Source organism: Carassius carassius, chromosome 4 (assembly GCF_963082965.1).
Source record: "Carassius carassius chromosome 4, fCarCar2.1, whole genome shotgun sequence".
Lineage (NCBI taxonomy): Eukaryota > Metazoa > Chordata > Actinopteri > Cypriniformes > Cyprinidae > Carassius > Carassius carassius.
In genome coordinates this window covers 38336921-38362065 of record NC_081758.1, presented here as the reverse complement: position 1 = coordinate 38362065, position 25145 = coordinate 38336921, and the positions used below count along the sequence as shown (strand labels likewise).

Sequence of the window (25145 nt, the reverse complement as noted above, 5' to 3'; positions counted from 1 at the left end):
ATCTCGATTGGGTTCAGGTTCGGTGACTGTGGAGGCCAGGTCATCTGGCGCAGCACCCCATCACTCTCCTTCTTGGTCAAATAGCCCTTGATGCCTTCAGTGTGACTACAATTTTCATAGTCATGAAAATAAAGAAAACTCTTTGAATGAGAAGGTGTGTCCAAACTTTTGGTCTGTACTGTATATACCGTATTTTTCGGACTATAAGTCGCACCTGAGTATAAGTCAGATCAGTCCAAAAATACGCTGTGATGAGGAAAAATACATATATAAGTCGCACTGGACTATAAGTCACATTTATTTAGAACCAAGAACCAAGAGAAAACATTACCGTCTACAGCCACGAGAGGGCGCTCTATGTATTCAGTGTAGACTACAGCACTGAGCAGCATAGAGCGCCCTCTCGCGGCTGGAGACGGTCATGTTTTCTCTTGGTTCACTTCTTTCAGTTCATGTCAAATTAATTTTGATAAATAAGTCGCACCTCACTATAAGTCGCAGGACCAGCCAAACTATGAAAAAAAGTGTGACTTATAGTCCGGAAAATACGGTATATGTATGATCTCATTAATGTATAAAAATCTGAAAAGAAATCAATAGAGAAATGAGAATTTCAAAACATAAGTTAATAAAATGTCTGAATGTTTTACAGTAATGAGAATTAAAGTCATGAAAATGAATTAACAATGCAAAGAAATTGCCAGGCAACTGTCGTGACCATTTTCCATTTCAATTAAAGGTATGAAACATGACAAAAGTCTTTTGAATATCTTTTTTCCCGCAGGAAAAGGTCTACAGTACAATCACACAGTCATTCAGGGCAACAGCCCCACTCAACATTTATACCTTCATCAAAACCGAATGCTTTGATCTCATCAAATCATAATGCATATTGAACATATATGTCCATTTAAGGTGCCTAACTATGTCCTCCAGATGCATTACTAAAAATTTAATGCAAATCATTTTCTAAGGAGCCAGGACGTCTAAGAAACTAAAATAACATTTCTGTCGCACACACTTGTCTTGCACACATATACAAATAGATTTCCTGTTATCTTTCAGCTCATCAAAAACTCAAGCATACTGAAGAACTCAGAGACAGTCTAAAGAACACTCTAGTACAGTGAAGCAAATAATATTCATATTTCAGATAGAAATAAAATTTCTTCCACAGCACAAAATAGGCTTCCCTTAAGTTTATTATTATTGTTTTGCCAAGAAATATGAGCCAGACATATTTTGTCGAGATTCACCCATACATTTTTACATAAAGTATTATTCAAACCAGTTCAAGTAACAATAACATTTCATAACACAGTATGGAGTAGTAAAAGTTTGAATTGAACGATGTGAGGCCAGTTCAGTATATTAAAATCTAATACTGAAAATAAAAACGGGGCCTCTCTAAAATAAGTTTAAGATCTTTCCACTTGAAATATTATAAAAGGATAATATCACACAAAAAACAAACAAACAAATATATTAGCAGAGCTGACACAAAGAATTAATTTTCTGTACATTTAAAGTGTTAACTAACTGTCTGCTGACTGTTGTACTGGTTCTGTTTGTGTTTGTTGTCCGGTACTGTCTGCATTATCTTCATGATCACCTGTAAAATATACACACATGCATTTTAGAAAATCACTCATATTTCCAGCTTTTTCAAATGAATAAATAAATAGTCATTTCTCAAACTTGCCTTACTTATATTTGCTCAAGTCTTTAATTTCTTCATTATGTAACATTCCCCAGTTCCCAATTCTTTCAAAAGAAACTACTTTTGAAATTATAACACAAACCTCTAAACAATATTCGGGAAACCGTTAACTTACTGGATGGTATTCTGTGAATCTCTACGAGTGTGGTTGCATGGCCGTTTGTCGGCGGAGGGAGTTGTGGAACAGTTTCATGGACAATTTCCTCTTCATCTGAGTCCACCAAACTCAGTACATCCCATCTGTCATTGTCTAAATGACTAGAAAGAAAATGTTACAATGCCTCAGCTTTACACATTCTTACAATAAACTTTGATTTTGTAATAATGCTGACCTATGATTATTAATGAGCTGTAATGTTTTGCGGTCATACTTACCTAAATCCTAAACCTGAAAAATAAAAAAATAAACATTTATACGAAGAATCTTTAGAAAAAGAGTTTTATTTAGCAACTCAACATATTTTTAAGTATGCAAAACTACTTACCAATACAAATTCTATCCCGCTTTGAATATACCGTCACACCAACAGTAACTCCAATTATCATTATCAAAATGGAAACAAAGACACCAACTACGACCCCTCCATTACCTGCAGAGGCTGAGAACAAATATTAAACAGTTATACGCAGTCTGGAACTACTTTTATTACAAAGGGAAGTTCATGTGGAGAATGTTGTGTAATACTTCTGCAAAGGGAAAGGTATTACAGAGCTTCTTTTCTGATCACATTCATGCCTAGATGTCATAGCGTTAGCATTACTAGAATTTGAAGTATCTCCAGATCTGACCTCTGATATATTTTTTAAAACATCCTCAAACAACTGAAACCATAAGATTTTAGTGTGTGAATCTTACAAATCCTGTCAAGAACATGTCCAAAATCAAAAGAAGAAAATATTTTGCTTATACAAAAAAAGCCCGTTGTAAGGACTATTAAGATGCAACATAACATTACTTTTATGACAGTTTTCCCATAATGCAAATTTGATAATGTTCATATTTGTAAGGCAAAGAATAATTTTACATATGTGAGTTTGTGTGTGTGTGTTTGTGTGTGTGTGTATGTATATATATATATATATATATATATATATATATATATATATATATATATATATATATATATATATAATCTATAGTTACTGTGTAAAATATACACACATAAATAAATATAATAAATGCTATTTTATAAAAACCTATTTATAAAAACTCAGAAATAAATATCCAGTCAAATTAGTGTCTTGTCATTAAAATAGTGCAACATTGCAAAAAATATGAATGGTCTAAAAATAGGTTTAATTTCCCTTACCCTTTATTCATTTTAATTTCATGTTTTAACTTGGGATATAAGAATTCTTGTTTTATATATATATATATATATATATATATATATATATATATATATATATGTATAAAACGATAAATATGGAGAGACGTTCAAGTTTCTTACTTACTCTTCACAGTTAGAAACACTTCCAGTGCTCTTGCATCAAGAAGGTTTTCACTGTAGCAGTAGTAGGCCCCTTCATCTTCCTTCGTTACATTGATTATAATGAGTTTGTAATGGGGTTTTTTATCTTCCACAATATATTTGGAGGTGGTGTTGATGATTGTGTTGTCCTTTTGTTTCCAGACAGTCTTAGCTGGTGGCAGAGAGTTGGTCTCAGTACATTTGAGGGTGATATTACTGCCCTCCAGAGCGGTCACCAAGGGATCTCCTAATGGATATGGCCTCTCTGGAAGACACATAAAATATAACGGTTAAAATATAGTCAGAGATGCAGTGGAAGAAGAGGAAGACAAGCAGAAACACAAGCTGTAATATTATGTTTAAAGACCAAAACTTGTTACTAACAACAAACAGAATTGTATTTATAATGGCTGATTTGAAAGAAGTTTCATAGAGTTTTTTCAGACACACATGTAACCCTGGCCCAAACTCACGACATTGGGTAAGGTGGCCCACTCAAATTTGTTTTTTGTTTTTTTACATTTCACTTGTGCTACTAGAACCATTTCAAGTTTAAGCAAAAACTGGTTCTGATAGTGTAGATTAGATTAGAAAAATCAATTGGGTTTTTGAAAGTAATATTTTATGCTCATCAAGGCTGCCTTTATTTGATCAAAAATACAGCAAAACAGAAATATTGTTAAATATTATTAGAATTTAAATGACCTTTATTCTATTTGAATATATTTTATATAAATACAATTTATTCCTGTGATGACAAAGCTGAATTTTCAGCATCATTGCTCCAGTCTTCAGTGTCACATGATCCTTCAGAAATCATTCTGATATACTGATTTGATAGTCAAGAAACATTTCTTATTGAAAACGTTTTTCCAGGATTATTTGATGAATAAAAGTGTAATTTAAGTATTTATATAAAATATACATTTATTTACAAACATCTTTACAGTTACTCTTAAACAATTTAATGTTTTCTTGGTGAATCTAATTTATTATTTTTTTTTTTAAGTATAAAAGTAGGTAAATCTCATGAAAACATGTCTGCATCACATTTTGCATATAATCAAAAGAAAAACTATTAATGAATCACATTCTGAATAAGGTTTTCAGGACTATTCCCTTTATTTTTTTAGTTATAATTCTCAATACTGCAGTACTGTAGGAAAAATAGTCTTACTGAGCTCAAAGGAGCAGTTTTTCTCCACACCAGTCACGTGATGTCCGATACACTTCACTTCCTTTACATTGTGCATTATAGTGCTATTCACATAGACCTCCAAACACTCTGTCTCCTGAGACGTGGAGTTGATCGTGGGACCCTTGGCTATAACATTTTCTTCACGGACCTCATGCCAGTTCAGAGTGGGTACAGGGTAACCTCCATGCCATTTACATATGAACAAGACATCGGATGGCTCATTTAGTATCACCCAACTGCACTCCGGATGCCTCTCTGGAGCATCTGATAAAGGCATTAGAGACAATTAAACAACATAGCCTATACATCACAGATCTACCAAACAAAGCTAAATCTAAACAGACAATGATACTCGAAGTAAACTGAAAGAACAAAATACAACAAATGCTTGAAAACATGCGTCTTACAGTAAACTAGCAGCTCCTGGCTCTTGTTCACAGTTGTCTTGGAGAGTGTATTCTGGGATGTACAGGTGTACATCCCTTGATGGCTTGGTTGGATTTTACTTATGAAGAAGTCAAGGAATGATTTGTTCCCAGATGCCTTGTCATTAATGTCCAGCGCCAAATTTTCAACAGTCCATGTCAAGTTTTGTGAGGGAAAATACTCACTAGAGCAGTTAAAATGCACATTTAAATCTTTTTGAACATATAATGTTCCATTCGGTAGGAGAGTTGCTGGTTTTATGGCCAGTGAGACGCTAGTTGGACCCTCTGAAATAATACAAACACACAAACATGAATAATTATTCATTCGACTCTCACAAACCACCTGTCATTTAAACCATCATCAAAAATGTGTGATCAGTGAACAGTATTTATTAGAAACTGATTTTCTTTTTTTTTAACGACATTTCTTATAAATGCCTTTATTATCACTTGCGGAATAACAACATTAATTTCTTTCAAAAATCTTAATGACCCCAAATTTTGAACATTTTAATAAAAGTTTCAGAGGAACTAAACTAAGACTTCTTCTTGTGTTCAGTTAGTTGTTATGCGTGTTAGTTAACCTAATGCATGTCAGTCAGTCACACGGTGGTTTTCTAGGTTCATGCATTGCAGTTAAACCGGTAAAACCTGTTTGAAGTCAGACTCCCGATCTCACAGAAACTGGAGACATCTATTGCATACTGTATCAAAGCTTTCACACATTAGTATGATTAGCACCATACCAGACACTCTGAGCAGGATGTTTGAGATAGTTTGCCATGAGATCCCATTCTTTGTTTGGGATTCGCATTCATACTGGCCTACATCTGTAGACTGAAGGCCACTGATCAAAAGAGAGCCATTGTTTAAAATGGAAAGATGCTCTGTTGCTGCAACAACATTCCCATCTTTCTTCCAACGATAAAGAAGTGAAGATTCATTAACTGGCTGGTCAAGACACTGTAGAACAGCTATCTCACCCTTCTCTCTAATAATATAGTGCTCCACCTGCTCCTCTGACCCTACAGGAAGAAGCACAGAGAAAACATTTAGAGCAGTGCTACAAATATGCAGCAAAGTACTAAAGTAATACTATGTTTTTTGGATGCGGTGCAATAATAACACCTTGGTATTAGAGCTTTAAGTACCATGTAAATGTCATTCAGTACAGTTGTTTCACTTATGGAAAATGGGGTTTGGACTATATCTTGGTATTTTTGGAAATTCCCTGGAGTACTGTAAACACTATATTAAATTACTTTGTAGTATATACTTATAAAATAGGCTATCCCAGCATGATATTTCTTATAAAATTGATCCAGAAGAGATTTTCCTGTCAACTCACCTGTTTGATGTGACAGAAGAAGCAGATACAGAACTATTGCAGATATCATAATTTTAGGATTGTCAGGATATCCCATCAAATTATGGGATAAAATATTTTATTTTTCAAATTCGATGGAGTTTCCTTTTGTTTCCTGGCAAACGCATCAAACGCTTTTCTATTAATTAAATAAATAACCAGATATTTTTAAGATCGAACGTTCTAAAATCGCTTTAGGCTTGGAATGCGGGCTATTTTGGGCTATGTTTTGTGCCACGTTTGATCCATGTCCATCTTCAACCTGTTTACTTTGCTTTCTTTCCCGGAAACTTTGAACTTTGAAATTGCAGTTTGACCACACCCTTCACCTGCGCTCTTAAAGAGACACACACCATATTTTATTCAAGGCACTCTGAATTGTGGCACATTATCCCTAAAAGCATCCCAGTCCAAAATCCATGCCTTGGAACTACGTACTTTACTTAAAATGTAAATACATACTTTTTTACTGACAGTTGCGTATACAGTACATAAATGCACACATCTGTACATAAACCTACTTATCTTGATGTATATTTCTTTTTCTGTCTTTCTTTCTTTCTTTCTTTCTTTCTTTCTTTAGCGGAGTTATTGTTAAATAAATAAATGCTATGTATTTCAAAGTAGTTTAATGCATTAAAATATGGTACACGTGCAAAATGTAACTTCAATAAAAATTCATGTAAACATATAGCATTAAAAAACATGAATGACTACTTTATAGTGGATAATATTTGTAATTATATTTCAAATTTTATATAAATATTGATATAAATAATTATTTTTAAATAATAATAATAATAATAACAATTACATTATTTTAGATTTCTAATTATATTGTACATACACATTTTTTTTTCATATGTGAGAAGCCAAAGGCAAATGTGTCCACTCCACGCTAATGTATTTTTTTATTATTATTATTATTATTATTATTACATTGGTTGGAGCATACAAAACAAATGGAGAAAAAACATTTTGGAAAAAATATATTTTATTAATATTTTATTTTATATCCTTTGCAGAGGATACCAGCACTTAATTATTCAAAAAAAATAAATAAATAAAATAAAAATAGACATGAAAAGGCATGTATAGTCAAAACCAATGTTTATTTTTTTCTTTCACCAATCAGTTTTTAGGTTTCAGGCTATTTTTAGCCAAACTTTGTACAAAGATGATTCTCATATGTTCTAATACTCTCTGTTTTGTTATGAAATATATAACAGAATGATTTGATACTGTGGCCTACTTTATGAAATATGTTTGTAAAATGTCAAAAAATGTGTTGCCTATTCAGATTCTATACAATGTATGTATACAGTGCACCAAATGTTCATATTAATGTGCTCTTGGGGCAAACCATAATGAAAGAAGAAGTGTAATTATGCATGGGAGTAATAACTTGGCTTTCGGCTTTTGTTTGTCCTGGTGTACTCTACAGAAGACATGTATGAAAATTATGCCCGTTTCGTTAAAAAAAAAAAAAAAAAGTCATACTACAATATAATTACCTATAACATTTTTCTGAGATGTTTATTAAAATTAGCCAGATTTAAATGATCATTATAAAAATAAAAATAAATCCTTTTAGATTGCTAAAATAGACCATTCTTTCAATATCAGTCATATTAAAGAGCAAAGAGAAGGTGTGTTTATGATCAAACCTCCAAACATTTGATATCTCTAAAAAGCCCTGAATGTGCTCTGTACAAACTTAAAACTGTGTCGTGCATGGTCGTAGAGAAATTCACTAAAATATATTCTGTCCTATAGACAAAATCTATGCCTGGATCCTATACATGTTATGTTTTGTTCATAGTTTTTATTACATCATATTATTTAGTATTAGAACGTGTATATTCTGTTCATATTAAGGCGTTCCATTCTCTGATGGAATGTTTAAACTTTCTCCTCCTCTAGAGCGCGCCAAAGCGTTACATTTCTGACGTTTCTGGTGTGCAACACTATTTTGGTTCCCCCGCTGTCGGTGCCGGTGAATATCAGTCCTACATGTCTTCAGTATGTCTGACTGTAAGAAGCCGCGAGCTGTAGCAAATCCTTTCGAATCGACCATTACTTCTCCGAGTGAGAGAATACTGAAAGAATGCCACAGTTTATATGTCGACAACGACAACGGTAAAAAACGGGTAACTTATCATTCGTATGTAAACACGTGTTGCGGTTGTGTCTTTATGGTTTAAAACATTATTAAACATAATAAGATAGAAAATCACATTGAAAGTCCGAAACGTATAGTTATATTTATACGAGTCGCTCCTTTAGAAGTTTTGTTACACTTTAAATGTTACACTTAACACTTAGCAAGCCGCCTAACTTACCTAGACAGTTTCGGACATCATATGATATGGCCACATGACTATGTAGGCAGCGCAGGGATTTGAAACACAGTCTTATTGATCAGTTGTCTTTGTATGTCACACTACTGTAGCCTATGGGTCAGTACAGAATTAAATACAGTAATATTACAGTACCCTATATGTAAATCCAAGATTATACAATATCTTCAAGTTCATCTAAACTGAAAGGTCTTTTACAGGGCAGCAACATGCAATATTTACTGTATATACATGTGCAAGCTGCATGTTTGTATTCACATTTACTGTATAAATCAATACTCGTTGTTGTTGGAAAGCAACAAGGCATCATGTACTGATAATAAAGCTCCATTTGTCTGGATGTTTTTAACAGGTTTGGTGACAATTGCAGAGAGTTTGGGAGTGAGGCTGTTACCTCCTCGGAAAAAGATTATTGTTATGATTATGGGGAACCATTCTGCTGGAAAAAGCTCCTTCATTAACTGGTAATCACACCTCTCATATCAAAATACATTTTTTATCCCTAAATTATTTCATAGAATGAGATCTGGAGATGAAGATTATACAGACACATATTTACATTTGAATGACATTTTCTTTTCCCTATTTTTTATTTTATTTTTATATACCAACATCATGTCCCATTATTTTGTTCTTATCCTTTTTGACTCCAAGGCTTTGTGTTGTGATTATACATTTGAAGGATTATGAATAAGCATAAGGATTAAAAAAAAAAAGTTTTACTTACAGTTTCTGTCTGATAAAATAGAGATTGATGTAGCTAAAATAAAATAAAATAAATTACATTCATTATTAAAATGTCCATTCCATGTCTATTTTATCAGGTCTAGAAATCATAAAATAAATTAAAATGAAAATCATTTTAAGTCATTTTGAAACCCGGGGTTGCAAACCTGTATAAAAAAAATAGTATGGATGAATATGGGTATAAAAATTGTTATAAAAATGTTAAATTAAATCTGTCTTTCAGGTATGTGGAGGAGCACATACAGAAGACAGGTGTTGCAATTGAGACACAAGGCTTCACATTTATAACTAGTGGAAGAAAACGAGAGTCACTAACAGTGAGTACATTTTTGTGCACACCAGAAAGCAGATTATTGTGAGAAAGCTGCTTAAGGTGCAGTTAAGACTCTTATCCCCTGTATTTGGCACAAGGGAAATTTTTTTATATTTGATCGTGTTGGTACATTGATAACCTTTTTAGTGTATAGAGTACAGTACAAAAACACATGAACAGAGATGCCAAGAATAAACGCTCATCATCATTGTATTTGATCCAACCAGGTTTTAGAATAAAGTTAGTACAGTCCCTACTGTATTTAATATTCATGGGTATTTATAAACATTTAATGCACAATCTATATCTGTATACCAGCGAAAGCCTGTAGATAATGCTTATATACAAAGGTATGTGAAGATGAATAGTGTATTCGTTTTTGTATTTACTGCCGTTATTTTGCATTACTGATGGTCATAAATATGGCAAATGAGCAGAAAAGTCACGTGACTGAAACAGATGAGTAGTGAAAGTGCAGTTGTGAGTGCTGTTAATTATGGGCTGATTAATAATAATGACTCCTGGGTCACATGTTGACCAGTGGGGGTCTTCTCTGGGTGCTGTTGCTGCAAAGAGATCAATCAATTGAAAACACACTAGCTGAACCTGTTTCAATTAATTTCAAAAACAACCCTTATTTGTACCTTTTCCTGATGTCAGGACAGCTGTGAACGCCTGCTTTAGTATTCATACAGAGAAATAACTTTAAAGAAATATATGTATATGAAGTATATGAACTGTTTGTTTGCTTTTAGCTACCAATAATGTTGTTGTAGACTCCGATTCATTTAAAACATATTTATGTTTAAACCCATTTCACAGAATTCTCCATGTTTTCCTCTAAAATCAGAGCAAATGTAACATAATTGCATTACCCAATCCTGTTCTGTGCACTTTTTCCACATTATTTCATTATTTCTATTAGTTCTCACTCAACTTTCCTCTCTAATGGCACAAGTCCAGAAATTTTTTTACTTGTGAGCAGATACAAATGAAATCTCTGGAATCTTTTCTGCTGATTAAGGAAGAAATTCTTCAGATGGAATTTAGATAGAGTAAAATGTTGAATACAGTTAATTAAATGAACGTTAAATGAACGTAAGTAGAGAGAAAATATAGAAAACTTTGTTTTCAAAAGTTTAATTGAATTAATTTATATTTTTTCTCAGTAAGGACGCATTAAATTGTTTAAAAGTGACAAAGACTTCCACATTATTATAAAAAAAAGTATTTTAAGTAAATGCTTTTCTTTATAACTTTCTATTCTTCAAAGAATTCTGAAAAAAATACTTCATAGTTTCTACAAAAATATTACGTAGCACATTATTATAGATATAGAAGTGCTATTTTAATAATAATATTTCACAATATTACTGTTTTAATTTTTTTATTTAAATAAATGCAGCTTCAGGCTGCTTTAAATAATAATAATATTTCACAATATGACATTTTTTATTACTGAATAAATTGTATTACTAAAATAAAAGTAGCCTTGGTGAGAATAAGAGATTCTAACAAAAAATAAAGAATGTCAGAAATGTAAAAAATCAAAAAATGTAAATATGAAGCACTGATCAATGAAGTTCTAATTAAAGGCCAAATTGTCTGAGATATGTCTACGTGCAGAATGCAAAAAGGGATGCAAAAGTATTTAAGACTTTGTCCAAAAGACAAACTGGATAAAAATGACTGTGTTTTTCAGTTAAAATCGTACATGTGTGTATGTGGCGAAAGAGTAGAGCATATCACAGCTTAGTCAGTCGCTCCTTCTGGAAGCAGAGGGGTTGTCTTAAAGGCACAGCGTCTTTTTTCCTTAGCATATAAAGCTCTTCCCCTTCCTTCAGACCTCAGCATGAGTAATGTAATTACGGTGAAGGAGTGATATGAAGGATTATCAGCTCTTTACAGGAAGAGCCCACCAGCAGAACAGGAAGAGAGGTGCAGCGTGGCCGAGAGTGTCACACCATCAGCCAGCCTGCAGAAAGAGAGAGAGAAAACGAGAGCGAGAGGAAGAGCAGGGAGCCTCCCTACAGCAGGGCCTGGCTTCTGACTTCCCACCACATTCTCCTCTTTAAATGTGTCTCATCTTTCCTTCATCGACATGTTTGCTTCTCTTCCTCACAGGGAAATGCAACGTTACACCTCTACCCGCATTTCAGACCTCTGCTGGAGTTCAAAGGTAGGAAGTTTTCATTTAAGATTGATATATATATATATATATATATATATATATATATATATATGTGTGTGTGTGTGTGTGTGTGTGTGTGTGTGTATTTACGTATAATTTCACACATATATAAATATATATTTATATTTCAGGTTGATCAGCATGTTAGAGATGCTATGATTTATATGCAATGTAGAATATCTTAATCTCTTCTATTTATCATCCTCTGTGTCCCTTTAAAATGTGTTAGTGTGCTATATTATCTTATGATTTAGATATTTCAGAAACTTTAAATCAGGGATTTTTTTTGTGTCGTACATTACTTTAAATTACCTTTTTAGTATTTTGCTTTTAATTTTTTCATTACAATTCGTTTTTGTAGTTTTGCACACCTGTTTTTTGAATATCTCAAATTTGAAAATCTCTTCTGTGCCATGCATTTCGAGTGAGAGTAAATTACAGCTTCTAGGCGTTGTTGATTAGTGTGACTTGCCATGGCAATAAAAAAAAAAACCTTTCTTAATACAATTATGTATGATGTTAAACAGCCAAACCTTTAAATATTTGTAGTTTTTAGTGCTTTTTTCCCTCATTTATTGCTTAGAAATTAGTCTTAGGTTGAGGCAGGAGTCTCTACAGCTATGACTAACACCTCACACTGAGTCATGCAAGCGTATGTATGTCCAGCGCAGTATTCGCCTGAGAGCACGAAACATAGCAACACATCTCATTCACATGCATGTCGATAAACTCCCTCTGGATCTGCTGACTTAAGGCTTTTCGCTGTGTATTTATGTAACTGTTAATCCCGAGAGTCCAGCTGATGTCACAGCTTGGCTGTGTCTGAGTGATGGGACCTCGTTGGTTTAGGTGTGTGGTCTTTGGGTGTGTCAGAGGGCATCATCGCCGCACACTGATTGTGCAGTATTCCTTACAGTGGGCAGTGTGGGTTCACTCAGTACAGAGAACCAGAATGAGTCATTCACATTGACAACAGTGCAGCATCAGTGGGATAGACAGAGGGAAATGTCTTCCCACATTACTGCTGCAGAGATCATTCAATTGATAGTCAACAATAGGCATAAATATGAAATGAAAATGGCATTTTGTACAGCCATTGCATATTACGAGCTTCAAGTCGGAGTCCAAACCTGACATAATTATCAGATGCATTCTTAAAACATACTGATTAAACTGTAAAAAATCACGCATCCTCTTATTTTTTAAGTATAAACCGGTATTTTTCTTGTTTTTATGAATCTCACTTTGTTTAGTCAAATTTCTGAGCATGAATGCGATGCGTATGTTTTTATGTTCCTGGGAACTTCTATGAGGTGTCGCACTGAAGGTTTTGCTTGGCTTCAAACATTTAAAACATCAGTATTGGTCATAAGGATGTGGGTGTGTGTAGGAAAGAATAAGGAGATTTGCGATTGGTGCATTGTTTGGGTGTGGCTTTGGCTGGTTTGTCTTATCTCAATAAGTTTGTCACTATCATCATGACTCGGGTCTCTCCGCAGTGGTGCTGCTGTGCGGTTTGGTGATGACGCAGCACTTTCTTGACCTTTGACTTTTTCCCAGTGGACTAGATCCCTCGGTATCTCCTTCCACCTTTCAGCAGCAAAGTGAGACACGTTTCTCCAGTTACCCTTAAGACTCAAAGATCTCTTAGTGATTATTGAGCCTGTCAATACATTTAATTTTAACTACTGTACAGAGCACCTGTGGAATTACAGCAACTACATGGGTACACTACCATTCAAAAGTTGATGGTCAGCAAGAATTTTATTTTATTTATTATATAAATTTCATCAAGGATGCCTTAAATTTAACAAAAGTAAAGACATATAATGTTACTGTAGATTTTTGTTTTTCACCTTCAGTGCATCAAAGAATTCTGGAAATGGATCATAGTTTCTACAAAGATATTATAAGATCTGTTTTCAGTATTGATTAATAGTAATAAAACAATTTATTGAGCACCAACTAAATATATTAGAATAATTTCTGAAGGATCATGGGGTGCTGAAAATTCAGCTTTGCCTTTATAGTGTAGTAGTTAAAAAAAATTGTATCAGTTATTTTAAAGTATTTTGAATCAAGAATCCAGACTAGTTGTGAATAAGAAACATTCAAAACATTTAAAATATTTGCCAACCTATTGAACAAGTAATGTTCAAAATCTGAGTATTTTCTGAAGTGAGAAAGAGAGAGTGGTTGAGAGACAGAGATAGAGATGGTCACACAGATTTAGGGTGTGTTGGTGCACCTTTGTTGAATGTTGATGAGACAGAACAAGACGGGTTTGTGTGAGATCTTGCACTCCTGCAGTCACTATCTGAAAGAGCTCCAGTGTCAACCGCAGATGTGAAGGTAGCAGAAACATTTAATGAGTCATGACATGTAGTTACTATGCAGATTCAAGGTGACATTACTTTTCTAAACAATCAAACTTGTGATTTTCCACCCAAACCACCCAAAAAAAACCTTAGCGACTGTGTATCATCACTCAGAACTTGTAAGCAGCCATAAAGCAGGCATTGTGGCGATGACTTTCAAAACACTTAGCGTGTGTTTTTTATTGGCTGGCTGGCGTTGCTTCACAGTCGTTCTTCACTGGCTAGCTTTATGTGGCTCCACCTTAAAGCTGCCAGTTGAAGAGCTGTTGTGGGTAACCATAACACCTGCCCACCAGAGGGGGCGTGGTCAAGAAAACTGGACGAGTCAATCAGATTTCATGAACATGTTTTATTTCTCAGATTTTTTCCCTTAGAATTTTGGTTTTGAAACTGGAGATTGTTACTGATAAAATCCGCATTATGAACAAGCGCCGTTTTATAAATTCCTGCAGTTGTATATTGTAGGTGTCACAGATTACCTGAGCGCTGAGATCTCCACCTCCAAACAGAAGAAATTCAGCCTGGTGACGTTTGTGGACACTCCAGGGTTGGTGGATGGAGATATGGTGTACCCTTTTGATGTCAACAGTGCCATCACCTCTTTTGGTAAGGCTGTGTGCCTCATCATTTTGGACAGTTATAACTTCTATAGCAGTGGTTCTCAACCCTGTTCCTCGAACGTCCCAAGAAGTGCACATTTTGCATGTCTCCTTAATCAAACATACTCCGTTAAGGTCATTGGATAATTAATAGAGACTCCGAGATCTACAATAGATGTTTGAGAGAAAGGAGACATTCAAAATGTGTAGTGTTGGGGGGCTAGTGTCTAGGCTGGTTCTCTGAGATTTAATGTATTTTATTTGTATTTTGTATACATCTTTTTTCTGATGCTATTTTTAAAATGCATTTTCTGGGTTGTTTCACTCTTCAGCCGTTTAGTTAATATGCTGCATGTTAGCTTTGTGTACCAGTGTTGATACGGGTAACTAAAACTATTCAAAATTTGCCTTTGTTAAAGAAATGAATCTTAAATAAAATAGACATATATTAGATTAACTCAACAAGGTTAAATAAGTTTAAGTACTAAGAATAAAGTAAAAGAAAATCTAAAGCTAATTCAAAATATTACTATAACTACTTTAGTAATAAGTAAATACTACTACGTATTGTACTGTGTATTAATAAAATTTGACAAAAATAATGAGATCATTTAAAATGGTCAGGAGCATTTCAAATGTACAGTCTTTCTTGTCAGAGACATTGGACCAAAAAAAAACTTTTGTTACACATAGCAAATCTCGGATCAAGGCTTGTGTTGTAAATTAATGGCTATTTTCTATTTTTTTTTTAAATTCCCCAACCCAACTTCCTTCTAAACTAATAAGACAAAATGGACAAATTTCAGTTCAAGTAATAAAGTTTAACTTGTTTTACATATTTGTGGATTTTCAGGTGAGCAGGCGGACCTCATATTTGTGTTTTTTGACCCGATGGGACAAGCGTTGTGCAAGCGCACACTGAACATTGTTGAGAAGCTGAGTGAAAAATGTGGAGATAAACTGCGCTTTTACCTGAGCAAAGCTGACGAGGCTGGACGAGAAACAGACAGACAGGTGCGTGTGTGTGTGTGTGTTCATTCTGATATATCTGATACATTTCTGTCTGGAATAAAAATGCATAACGGGACTTATAATTGAATATGGTGATTTCCAGTCTCACTTCAATATGTAATCCTGATCTTCTTGCCATTATAGTTGGTTCTCTGACAGGAAACCAGACAGGTGCTTTTACAAATCGAGCCCTCTGGGAGAAGTTAGCATTAGCTTAGCATTAGCATCTTGAGGTCAAATGTGTTGGTGTTGATTTTATTCCCACAGCGAGTGATGATGCAGATTGTTCAAGAGCTGTGCAGAAGACCTGGACTCAACAAATGTGGCTTCGAAATGCCCACGATATACATCCCCAACCCTCAGAACGTAAGAAATGATGGTAACAGATTGCTTTGCTGGTCAAATGTCCATGGTTTTCCTCCGAGAAGTGAGATGATTAATGGAAGCCTGCCCATGCTGCACTGCTGTGTCAGAGGAAATGGATTTATGTCTCTCTGCAGCATTTACATGAATTAGTTCTGTCTGTCAGCAGAGGCGCTTCTCTTACAAACCCAACTTAAAGCTACAAGGAGAAATGGACTGATCGTATTAAGACAAAAGATGATTTCAGGCTACTTATGATCCACTACTGTTCAAAAGATTGGAGTCAGTCAGGTTTTGTTTTTGGAAAAATTTTATACTATTATTTTTATGGTAACTCTTTACAATAAGGTTCATTAGTTAACTACGTTAGTTAACATGAACTAAGCATGAATAATACTTCTATGTAGAGCATTTATTAGTCGTAGTTAATGTTTATTAAAACATTTACTAATGCATTATTAAAATCAAAAGTTGTGCTTGTTAACATTAGTAAATGCACTATGAATTAACATGAACTAACAACAAACGATTGTTTAACTAGCATTACAGAAGATTCATAACTACTGTAATAAATGTATTGTTCATTGTTTGTTTATTAAAAAAATATTTAATACTTCTATTTAGCAGGAAAACATTAAATTGATTAAAAAAGTCACAGTATAGATGGTTATAATATTACAAGTAAATGCTTTTGAACTTTCTACACATCAGAATGTTTTGGTTTCCACGAAAATTACGAAGAACAATTGTTTTCAATATTGATATTAGTAAAAAATTTTACTTGAGCAGCAAATCTGCATTTTTCATCTGCTGATCATCACAAAAAATATTTCTATTTAAAAAGCATAATCAATCAAAATACAAAAAAGGTTTTTAAACTGGAAAAATGTTTCACAATAAAACTATTTGTACTGTACAAATAAATGCAGCCTTGTTGAGCATGAGAGACTTCTTTTAGAAACATTAAAAAAATCTTGCTGATTTGATGGTAGTGTGTATTTGGTCAGTAATATTAGTCAGCTTACCTGAGATTCGACAGAATCACTGTAATTATAAAATAACTGATATTCTGCTCTGAGCTGTTCACATCCTTAAAATTAGTTTTAATGCCAAAATGAATACATATGCAGTTTTGCTGGCAATAACAGTAAAATACTTCATTCCATTAGTCCACCTTTTGCAAAAAGTAGCTGTATTACTGTATCACTTTTAATTGTTTGTTTTGAATTGTTAAATTAGTACAATTTTCCAGCTTCTTATGGCTTATTGCTTTACTATGCTATAGCATATAATAGTACTACTATAGATAGTTGATCAAGTTAATACGAAATTATTAAAATTGTGATTTTGTGTGTGCAGCCCAGCAGATGCATCAACCAGATTGATGAGGTTTGTGAGACCATTGAGAAGAGCATAAAGCAGGCAGTGCAGAAAACACTTGACCAGCTGGAGAAAGACTGTAACCTGATCATCTCTACCATCAACCATACTCTAGAACAGGACCGGTACACATCCATCCATCCATCCGCACTATATCACATCATCTTCTACAGTATGTATAATGACTCTAGAGCTCATATATGTCATATTTATCAGTTCTGCGTGTATTTGTCTTCCCTCAGGACGAATGTGAGCAGTAATAAAAGCAATCGTTTTAATTCCATCCTGTGTGGAGTTCTGGGAATCTTCCTTCCGTCGCTCTTCATCCTCAGCTTCATCATCAGCACTTTCACTCCAGAGGAACTGGACACTATTGTTGGAGAGGGATTGGCTAAAACGCTCAACCTTTCCACAGTATGTTCTCATTTTCATGTTTACTGAAGACTTATTCCCATCACAGGTGAATCAGTGTTTTATTTTTTCTCTTTATCTGTGTGTGTTTATCAGGGAATAGTCGTGTATCTGTGGGACTGGATTCCTGAAGATTGGCAGATAATGTTTGTGATCATCTTCGGTGCTCTGTGCTACTTTATGCTCTTTCTAGCAAAGTATTTTGCATGGTGAGCAAGCAAGATTGTCTCTAAGTGTTTCCTTTTATTGTCACAAGGGGGCACCGTAAATATAACATCATTTACATGAATTTATTTGGCACTTTAAATTTTGCCTATGTTGCACAATGAAGTGTGTACTGTACACAGTATGCTAATTTTTCTCTATGGAATTTCCAGATACTACTATAAAAAAAAAATCAATATAGAGCATACAGCGTGGAATAGCATATCCCTGAGTGCAATTAACTTGACCTATTTTTTCCCAGTGCAACAAATTAAGACTTTTTACATAATTTCTACACTTTTGCAATGCAAAAATAAGTTATTACACACTGTTGGTTCAAAACTGCAAAATAACCAAATTTGTTCACAAGACAACACTCACAGAACTCACTATGCATGTGTAATGAGGTCTAATGACAAATACGGTCTCTTGCATTATGCTTACTGTTTTACATACTATTTGGAAAGGTCAAGATAGTGTCACCAAACAGAATTGCAAAAATAATGACCTGCCTGCCACACTGCATATCCTTTTTTATATATTTGTCTGTAATAATATGCTAACACTTTAGATTCTGCATTAGCTTATTGGAGATCCGTTAACACTCTCCAATACCTAAACATACAGTAATTGCAATAAACTTCCTTACTTACAATAAATAGAATGCAGAAAAGGTTTTTATATATATATATATATATATATATATATATATGAAGTACGCTCACTCAGGGACTTGTTTAAAATATTACCAGATTTTTTTAATCATGTTGTATAAATGTAACTGCTGCGTTTTAGTGTTTGGTTGGTTTTTATTTTGCGTTTATGTAACTCTTGTATTATTCCAGCTCCTGGCAACTTGGCTGCTGGCATGGCAAAAAAAACCTACTACTACAACAAATTAGGAGTTTATTGAGGGAAAATTCTTAAAAACCCTATATTATTAATAAATATTGATATATGTCAAGATATATCTAGTATATCAACATTTTAATCAAATACAATCAGTGAATGCTAACATTTAATCTTTCAGCGCACTGTTCCAATTACTGTAATTCGACTCTTGAGCTGATTTCGTTTTTTGTAACGGTCACTTGGTCAGTTTAACAGCATACCTCTCAATGCTGTGTTCTCCTTCAGTCAGGGCAGTAAGACGCTGACTAAGAGAGAGAAGAAGAAACTGGCAGAGTACAGCGATTACATCCAGGATATTGTCAAATCCAAGAAGGTACGACACACATTACTGTACAATTACTGTTGATGCTGTTCATTCATGTAGCTTCCTGCTTAGTCCAGACTAAAGTGGTTTGTTGATCTCCCAGTAGGGCTACATGATATATTCAATATTCACAACATATATAAGTAAACGTAATTCTTAATATCATAATTATGCTGTTTATTTAGCCATTCATTTTTATAAAGGTGTACATTAGTCTCACAATCCTTCCTTGCGTTGAAATGTAAATCACTGTTTAAAAGTTTGGGGTCAGCAATAAAATATTAAGCGGCAATAACCATTTAAACATTAATAATATTAATAATAAATGTTTCTTGAACAGCAAATCAGTATATTAGAATGTTTTCTGAAGGATCATGTGACGCTGAAGACGAGTAATGATACTGAAAATTTAGCTTTGCATCACAGGAATAAATTACATTTAAAAATATATTCAAATGGAAAACAGTCCTTATAATGTATAAAGTGTAATAATATTTCACTTAATTGCTGTTTTGATTGTATTTTGATCCAATAAATACAGTCTTGGTGAGCATAAGAGTCTTCTTTCAAATACATTATGAAATCTTACCGACCCCAAATCTTTGAACGGTAGTTTGTTTTAATAGTGTTTCAAATTTAAAAATGCAAAAATGCTGTAAAAGTCATTCATTTCTGTAAAGTTGTTAAAGTTGTCAATTCCTCACTGCTTATTTTCAGTGTTTAAATATTATTTGTAGGTTTTTTTTTTTGATTGCATTTTTAATTATAAATATAATACTCTGCAAAAAAGTTGTAATAAATGCCTAAAACCCTGTAAAACCAAGAGCAGTTTATCCAGTTTGGCTTGGCTGTGAGACCAGCTAACCACCATGTTGGTTTTCAAGCAGAAATTTGAGAGTATCTAAAACAGAACCTGCATTTGAAATGTAAGCCTTTTGAAGGATTCCAGAGCACGTTTGTCATCTAATCTGGTAATATGTGTCATCTTTATCTTAGCGCAAACTGTATGAGGAGTATCTTCGCCAGTGTGCTGCAGAATATGATTTCTGAAGGAAGCTGGCATGACAGCCGTCGGTCACATCAAGAGTTGTCTGAATAATTCATAGAAAGTACATCCATGTGTGAAATTCATATTTGCATGAGCGATAATAACAAATCGTGCCTTTTTGTTAAATGTGAATAGTGATGAAGAAATGTGATATACAAACATGACCTCAATATTTTCTGACACCAGCTAGTTTTTCTATGTAAATCATTTTTAATAATCAGACCTAGAACTGTTTATAGCCAGTAAGCTACATTATCACCATATAATGACTTGACGAGATTGATTGTCCCAAGACTTAAGTGTGCTTTCTGTGGCCTTCTTTTGATCTCCAGGAGCACCGTGGGAGAAACCAAAGGTATCCAATTCAACCTCATATACTCTTTACCAGGTGTTTATATGATTAAGTGACATTTCTACTTTTTATAATGTAACACAGAGGAGTTTCTCCCAGCAGCCACAGAAAAAGCACTCAACTAACTTTAGGTCTTCCTGTCTTACATATGTATGTGAATGTACTATTGCATGTTTGTCTATGTATATATGGTCTAAAAATGATTGTTTTGTAGTGATGCTACCTAAAATGTAAACATTTAGCATTATTCTCCTTGGGCATTGATTTATGTATACAACTTTTTTTTTAAATAGCTGGTTTTGAAGATGCATACTTGGTGAGAGCCAACTTTTTACACATCGATATATAAGGCAGGCATTCGTACATGGTGGAACCAAGCACTGATAAACTTCTTTTATAATTTTATTATAAATTTCTTTTAATTTAATTACATTTTAATTTATTTTTCCACTTTTTAAATCTAAATTTGAAGAAATTTACAAATTTAGCACTTACTTAAACATGCATTTACCTCAGTGTTGCAAAAATGCCTTTTTAGGGCTGCAATAGTTCATATTTAATAACGTTTTCATAATGTATTATTATACAGATTTTAAATGTTTTATTTTTTTCTATAGCTATGGCGGGTTTTTATCTGTCTTTGATTGACTAAACTGTCATTGTATTCCACTGTCTTATACTATGATAAAAAGCTTGCTGTGTTTGTGTAAGTATATTTGAAAGAACAAGGAGCACAATAAAAATGTCATAGCAACAAATTTATTCATCTTTTTTTTATTATTCCACCAGAACCAGTCTCATATAACTGAAACCTCCATTCCCTGAGTTAGTACCAAAGAAAAGCTATAGGAGGTCAGAGCTACAAGAAAAGCATTCCTTATTGAGTACAATCTAAAAATACAATCAAAAATCTATCAGTCTGTCATCAATAACACATTTTACGATTAGTCAGAAAATACAATCCTCTTATAATACGAGCATTTCTATAGATAAAGTAATAGGTTTAAATATTTGTTATCTTGTGCAATTTACTAGCAGTGCAACCACAGTTCCCATGAGCAAGAGGTATATTGTAATAGTCAATAATTGTAAAGGTCAGCGAGTGATTCAGGCCAGTCCTGGTGCATGGGGTCATGCTTCAGTTTGGGGGGAGAACATTCAAAATGACAGTATCGCTTTATTGCCGTGGAGTTTTCACTGTAAATTTCCACTTGAAATGCTTGATGGCCGGGAGAATTAAATAAAAGATTTCAGCGATTCGTGAAGCCTGTCAATAACACGCCAACCCCAAAATCACAAAAGAAAACCAAACTGATATATATTTCGCATAAAGAAATAAGTAATAGGTAATTGTAGTAATGAATGTGCTTAATTCTCGTGAAAAAATAATGCCCTCAAAAAAAAAAGGGATTATATATTCCAATTTAAAATAACTTGAAATATATTTTTAAATCAAATTTATTTCTGATGGCAAAGCTGAATTTTCAGCAGCAGTTACTTCAGTCTCGTTCAAATATAGTATCATATATATATATATATGATTATATACATATATATATACATATACATATACATATACATATATATATATATATATATATATATACAAAATAATATATAAATATATCCAAATTCTCATTATTGCAATATATGTATGAAAAACTGAATGGTCCTAAAAACTTATTGTTTTTAAGCAATATACAGACACACACTTGTTTCTTTTTGATTTTGATTGAGATTCACCATTTAGTGAATTTTGATATATGATAATACTATATTATATTGGATTTATATTCATAGACATTGACATATGGACCTTGTTACCTTCCCTGAATAATGATCCCACATTAAGATCCTTTGGGAGAGTCTTAATGAAAACTAATGCCCTATGCATATGAATTATCATGCATCTGTTCTACCTACATCTACAAACTGCCACAAGTGAAGCTGCGTATTTCGATGTGAGCCAGACATCAGCTCTGTTCTCATTCCTTTAGCCTGACTATTTAGTAGCAGAGGTTCGGTAGAAAAAAGTGCAGTCTAATTGTTTGAATGTATCTTCAGTTAACAGCTATATACAAAGTTCCATGTACAAAATAAAATATGACAACTCCACTTAACTGCTCTCCCATGAACATTGTGTACAGGCAGATGCTTCATGCAAAAGATTCGACCAACCCACAAGAGAAACAGAGAGCTGTCCTGTCTAGTACAGAGGGTTAAAAACCAGGTATGGCTCATTTGTTAGTGCTGTGAACGAATCCAGGCCTGGAGAGGTTCCACCTCACGGGGACGATGTCCTCGGCACGACCCAGGTACTCGGGTAAGGACAGTTTACGTCTCCCATCTAGTGTCCAACTTAACCAGCTACAGCTGCAGCACTAAGACTACGCCTGTTACAGGTGATCATCCAAGTTTGGCAAGAAAACTCAAAGAGTTTGCTGTGCTAAACTGATCACATCTTCACTGCGAGCTTTTGTCGATCAGCCATGACATGTCTCCTGTCCTGTAGGGGAAAATAATACAATGCAGAATTTGAATCATCAGTTACTGTCTTTTCTTGTTAAGAAGGTTCAAAAGCAAGAAGTGTGTGTCGGGTTATAATCGTAAAATAAATCTATAAAAAATATTTTTGTTAATTAAAATATTACATTTAATTAAACTGAAATTTGAAATAAAAACAAGTATTTGTTGAAAACTAAATGGAAATTAGAAAATGAAATTTGCAAGTTCAAATTAAAGTCAAACTACTTACTGAAAAACTAAAACTGAACTAACACTAAAAGTGAAAGAAAAATAAATGAAAACTAAATAGTAATATTAAATATTGAAATAATATTCTAGTGTAAGGGGGAAAAAAGCACATAACAAAATTACTAAAAAATTTAACAAATAACAATAAAAACTTATTTTCAAAATATTAAAAAGCTCATTCAAAATATAAATTAAAACTGCAATAGTATGTAAATAATACTAAAGGGGAAAAAAAAGACAAAATGTGTGTGAACAGGTTTTGTTATTTAGGACAATGCACAATAATGTAGGTCATTTTTACACACACTTTCCAGTTTGCACAAACTTATTGAGGCAAAATTAACCTAATGTATTAAGGGATTTTTCCATGCACTGTATAGTAAAGTGAAAGAAGTCTCTTATGCTCATCAGGGTTGCCTTTATTTGATCAAAAATACAGTTAAAACAGCAATATTATGAAATGTTATAACAATTTGAAATATCAGTTTTCTATTTTAATATATTTTAAAATGTAATTTATTCCTATGATGGCAAAGCTGAATTTTCAGCATCATTACTCCGGTCTTCAGTGTCACGCAATCCTTCAGAAATCTGAATTTGCTGCTCAAGAAAAATTTCTTAGTATTTTCAATGTTGAAAAGAAGTCTGAACTGTCACTTTTGCGTTGACGTGTAAACCATGGAAAATCTTACTACGTCTGTTGTTTTCTGTGAAAATGTACTTACTCCACATCACGTTTCCTAATCGTCTTTCCAGCTCCAAAGACTTCTGCAACCCGTGACACAATGGGGTCGTAGTTCATACTGGCCACGGCTACTACCTCCTCACTCCTATAATCACGGTAGATTAAACACACAACACACACAGTCACAATGCAGGTGGTTGCCAGGGCATTTCTAAAGTAAGGTGTTCTGAGGGGTTTAAAGAAATGGAAAAAATACTAAGGAAGTCAGTGGCTACCAGCAGCTTAACATTATTCAAAATATCTTGTGTTTAATGGAAGAAAGAATTCTATACAGGTTTGGAACAACTTGAGTGCGAGTAAATGACAAAATGTTTATTTTTGGGTGAACTATCCCAGAGTGTGTCGCAATAAAACACTAACCCTATAACCAATTATGTATTTACATTTCCTTTAGCCCAGCCCAGGAGACTCGAGTCATTAAAGGGTTAGTTCACCTAAAATTAAGCCATAAATAAGTGACTGAAGGTCAATTTCAGACAATAAGAATAATGCAGTTAAAATTGTAGATTATGTCAATTTTTCAGATTAATTCTTAAAAATAAACTTGAAATCTTTGCACTGATTAACATAATTAGCAATATCCAATACTAATCACAGAAACTTTAGTTCAATTCCTGCCACTCATTTTTATCAGAGACTCTGTAACAAATCAATAATTATTTCTGTGTAAATCACTTGTGTAAAAGATTCAAGTTTTCAGTAGTTTATTATAATTAAAAAATCTTAATATTATTTTTTTGTTGTTGTCATAATTTGTTTAAGTACTTTGATGTGGTGCTTTAATAAAACATCAACAGCCAACATGCTTTTTTAAAGAGCACTAGAATGAACAGGGCTGCACAATTTAATTCATACTTTTATGGAACCCATTTAATTTGACTATACAACA

General features: G+C 33.5%; 3 protein-coding genes across 5 annotated transcripts in view; 1 reads left to right on the top strand and 2 right to left on the bottom strand.

Annotated features, from left to right (window-relative positions):
* Positions 1-935: 935 nt before the first annotated feature.
* Positions 936-6455, bottom strand: LOC132139993 (V-set and immunoglobulin domain-containing protein 10-like). Of its 2 annotated transcripts, none has more exons than XM_059548737.1 (8): positions 6167-6455; positions 5565-5843; positions 4798-5103; positions 4370-4654; positions 3176-3457; positions 2206-2319; positions 2096-2108; positions 936-1978 (listed from the first exon to the last, which is right to left on the bottom strand). In XM_059548737.1, the coding sequence occupies exons 1-8, from the start codon at positions 6240-6242 to the stop codon at positions 1768-1770; spliced, it is 1566 nt and encodes a 521-aa protein (XP_059404720.1). In that variant the 5' UTR covers positions 6243-6455; the 3' UTR covers positions 936-1767. The 2 variants fall into 2 exon arrangements, with proteins under 2 accessions (XP_059404720.1, XP_059404721.1); XM_059548738.1 differs by having other exon boundaries at positions 1853-1978; positions 2053-2108.
* A 1668-nt stretch (positions 6456-8123) lies between these two features.
* On the top strand, positions 8124-21493 carry LOC132139992 (uncharacterized). The gene is made up of 12 exons (XM_059548736.1): positions 8124-8323; positions 8897-9008; positions 9515-9608; positions 11729-11783; positions 14639-14779; positions 15626-15786; positions 16051-16149; positions 17506-17651; positions 17769-17940; positions 18034-18146; positions 19279-19366; positions 20354-21493. The coding sequence occupies exons 1-12, from the start codon at positions 8209-8211 to the stop codon at positions 20405-20407; spliced, it is 1350 nt and encodes a 449-aa protein (XP_059404719.1). The 5' UTR covers positions 8124-8208; the 3' UTR covers positions 20408-21493.
* An 883-nt stretch (positions 21494-22376) lies between these two features.
* The window catches only part of LOC132139991 (apoptosis-inducing factor 3-like), a 32467-nt gene continuing 29698 nt past the window's right edge, over positions 22377-25145 (bottom strand). For both annotated transcript variants that reach the window (XM_059548735.1, XM_059548733.1), the window contains exons 19-20: positions 24237-24341; positions 22377-23263 (exon numbers count right to left, since the gene is read on the bottom strand). In XM_059548735.1, coding sequence (XP_059404718.1) covers positions 23221-23263; positions 24237-24341 — 148 coding nt within the window. In that variant the 3' untranslated portion in view covers positions 22377-23220. The remainder of the gene's footprint in view (positions 23264-24236; positions 24342-25145) is intronic.